The sequence below is a fragment of the Echinops telfairi genome, unplaced genomic scaffold (assembly GCF_000313985.2).
Source record: "Echinops telfairi isolate 266 unplaced genomic scaffold, ASM31398v2 ScPeMD7_36;HRSCAF=134, whole genome shotgun sequence".
NCBI classification, from domain to species: Eukaryota; Metazoa; Chordata; class Mammalia; order Afrosoricida; family Tenrecidae; genus Echinops; species Echinops telfairi.
This window is the reverse complement of record NW_022103934.1, coordinates 3,043,941-3,045,541: the sequence shown is the minus strand read 5'-3', so window position 1 is coordinate 3,045,541 and position 1,601 is coordinate 3,043,941. Positions and strand designations below refer to the sequence as shown.

At 56.8% G+C, this 1,601-nt stretch overlaps 1 protein-coding gene across 1 annotated transcript in view; it reads left to right on the top strand.

Annotated features, from left to right (window-relative positions):
* Positions 1–1,320: 1,320 nt before the first annotated feature.
* RAB11B (RAB11B, member RAS oncogene family) overlaps positions 1,321–1,601 on the top strand; it is an 11,501-nt gene continuing 11,220 nt past the window's right edge. The window contains exon 1 of the mRNA XM_004717333.3: positions 1,321–1,424. Within this exon, the coding sequence (XP_004717390.1) occupies positions 1,385–1,424 (40 nt within the window). The 5' untranslated portion in view covers positions 1,321–1,384. The remainder of the gene's footprint in view (positions 1,425–1,601) is intronic.

Sequence of the window (1,601 nt, the reverse complement as noted above, 5' to 3'; positions counted from 1 at the left end):
CTGCCCTGTGGGGTTTTACAGAAGCAGCTAGACATCTTTCTGTTCCACCAAGTGGCTGGTGGATTCTAATTGCTGATATTTCCGTTACTAGCAGCCGAGGGCTTAACTACAGGGCCACTAAGGCTTCTTTCTAAAGATCAAAAACAATACAAAACCAAAATCCACTCGCAGAGTCGATTTCGACTTCTAGGGACTGTATGGGACAGAGTTAGACTCCGGTCCTTGGGGTTTCTGAGACTGGAAAATCTTGATGGGAGCAAGCAGCACCTTCTCCTGGGAAGCAGCCCATCTTGTGATTCTTAGCTAAGGTGACCAGATTTAAAGCGGGGCACCGTTGACCGGGGGTGGGGATGTTTCTTGATTAAAAATTTGGTCTATATGGACCAAATAGACCGTTCCCTAGCTTGTCGTGCATTCTTTCAAAAAATCGGGACTTTTTTAAAACGCCAAAAATCGGGACTGTCCCGCCCAAGGCGAGACCTCTGGTCACCTTATTCTTAGCCCAACGCTTAACCTACGGATCTTGCAGGCTAATCTTAGGAAACCCTCCCAGGACACTTTTACTGTCATCTAAATACGGCCACGATGGGCTGACACCACGGCATCTAACAACAGTAATACATCTTTTGGGAGAAAACGGTGTCAAGAGACAGAGGGAGTTACGTTGGCCGAGTGCCTGGTAACCTGTGAAGATTTATAAATTATTTGCTAAACAAAATCTTACTGACACAAAGTGGAGGGCTGACTGCGTGTGTTTGGGGCCGGGGGAGATCTAGTGATCCTCAAAAGAACCCATGTGAGGTGGGTGGGTGTCTTCAGGAAGAACGACATGAGTCCGGGATGGAAACCGCAATCGGGAAAAGACCCCACTCAGGGCCCTCAAAAATGGTCACTCATGCGGGTGTGCCAAGGCCCCGCGCAGTGGCCTATGACATCATCGGGGCGTCTACACCTCCTGCAGCGTAACTCCACCTGGACGTAGCCCCGTTTCCCTTCCCGGGCGGCTCCTCCGGCGGCCGCGAACGATCAGAATCAGAGCCTCTCACTGCCCCGGTTGCTCCGCCAACCCTTTTCAGTTCTTCCGTCTTCCGCCCCGCCTTCCTGACCTCGCCTCTGATAGGCTAGGGCGGCCGTCATTTCAGAAAGGTCCGCATTCCTTCCGCCTTTCTCCAGGAGACAGAGGACGACGGGGGCGGCTCCCAGGAGGCTCCCACCCCCGGGGGCTCTGCTTCCGCCTCGGATTGGCTGTCTCGGGTGCCAGTACCTCCGGTGCTTGCCACCGATTGGCCAGCAGGCCGCCGCTCCGTGCCGCTCCGGCCCCGCCCCCGCTGGGTGTTTGTGGTGGGGCTGCGGAGTCGCCGATCCCGCCGGAAGCGCCAGGACAATGGGGACCCGGGACGACGAGTACGACTACCTATTCAAAGGTACGGTCGGTGAGGTGTCAACGGGTGAGGGCGCGGCAGCGAACAGGCGGGCCGAGGCTGCACGCCGAGCCATTAGGCCCAGGCCGGAGCCCGGAGCCTGACACTCGGCAGGTCTAGCCGGGAAGGCCGCGCTGGCCGTGTCCCCTCAGCTCCAGGCAGGATTGCGCGGCCGTGAGG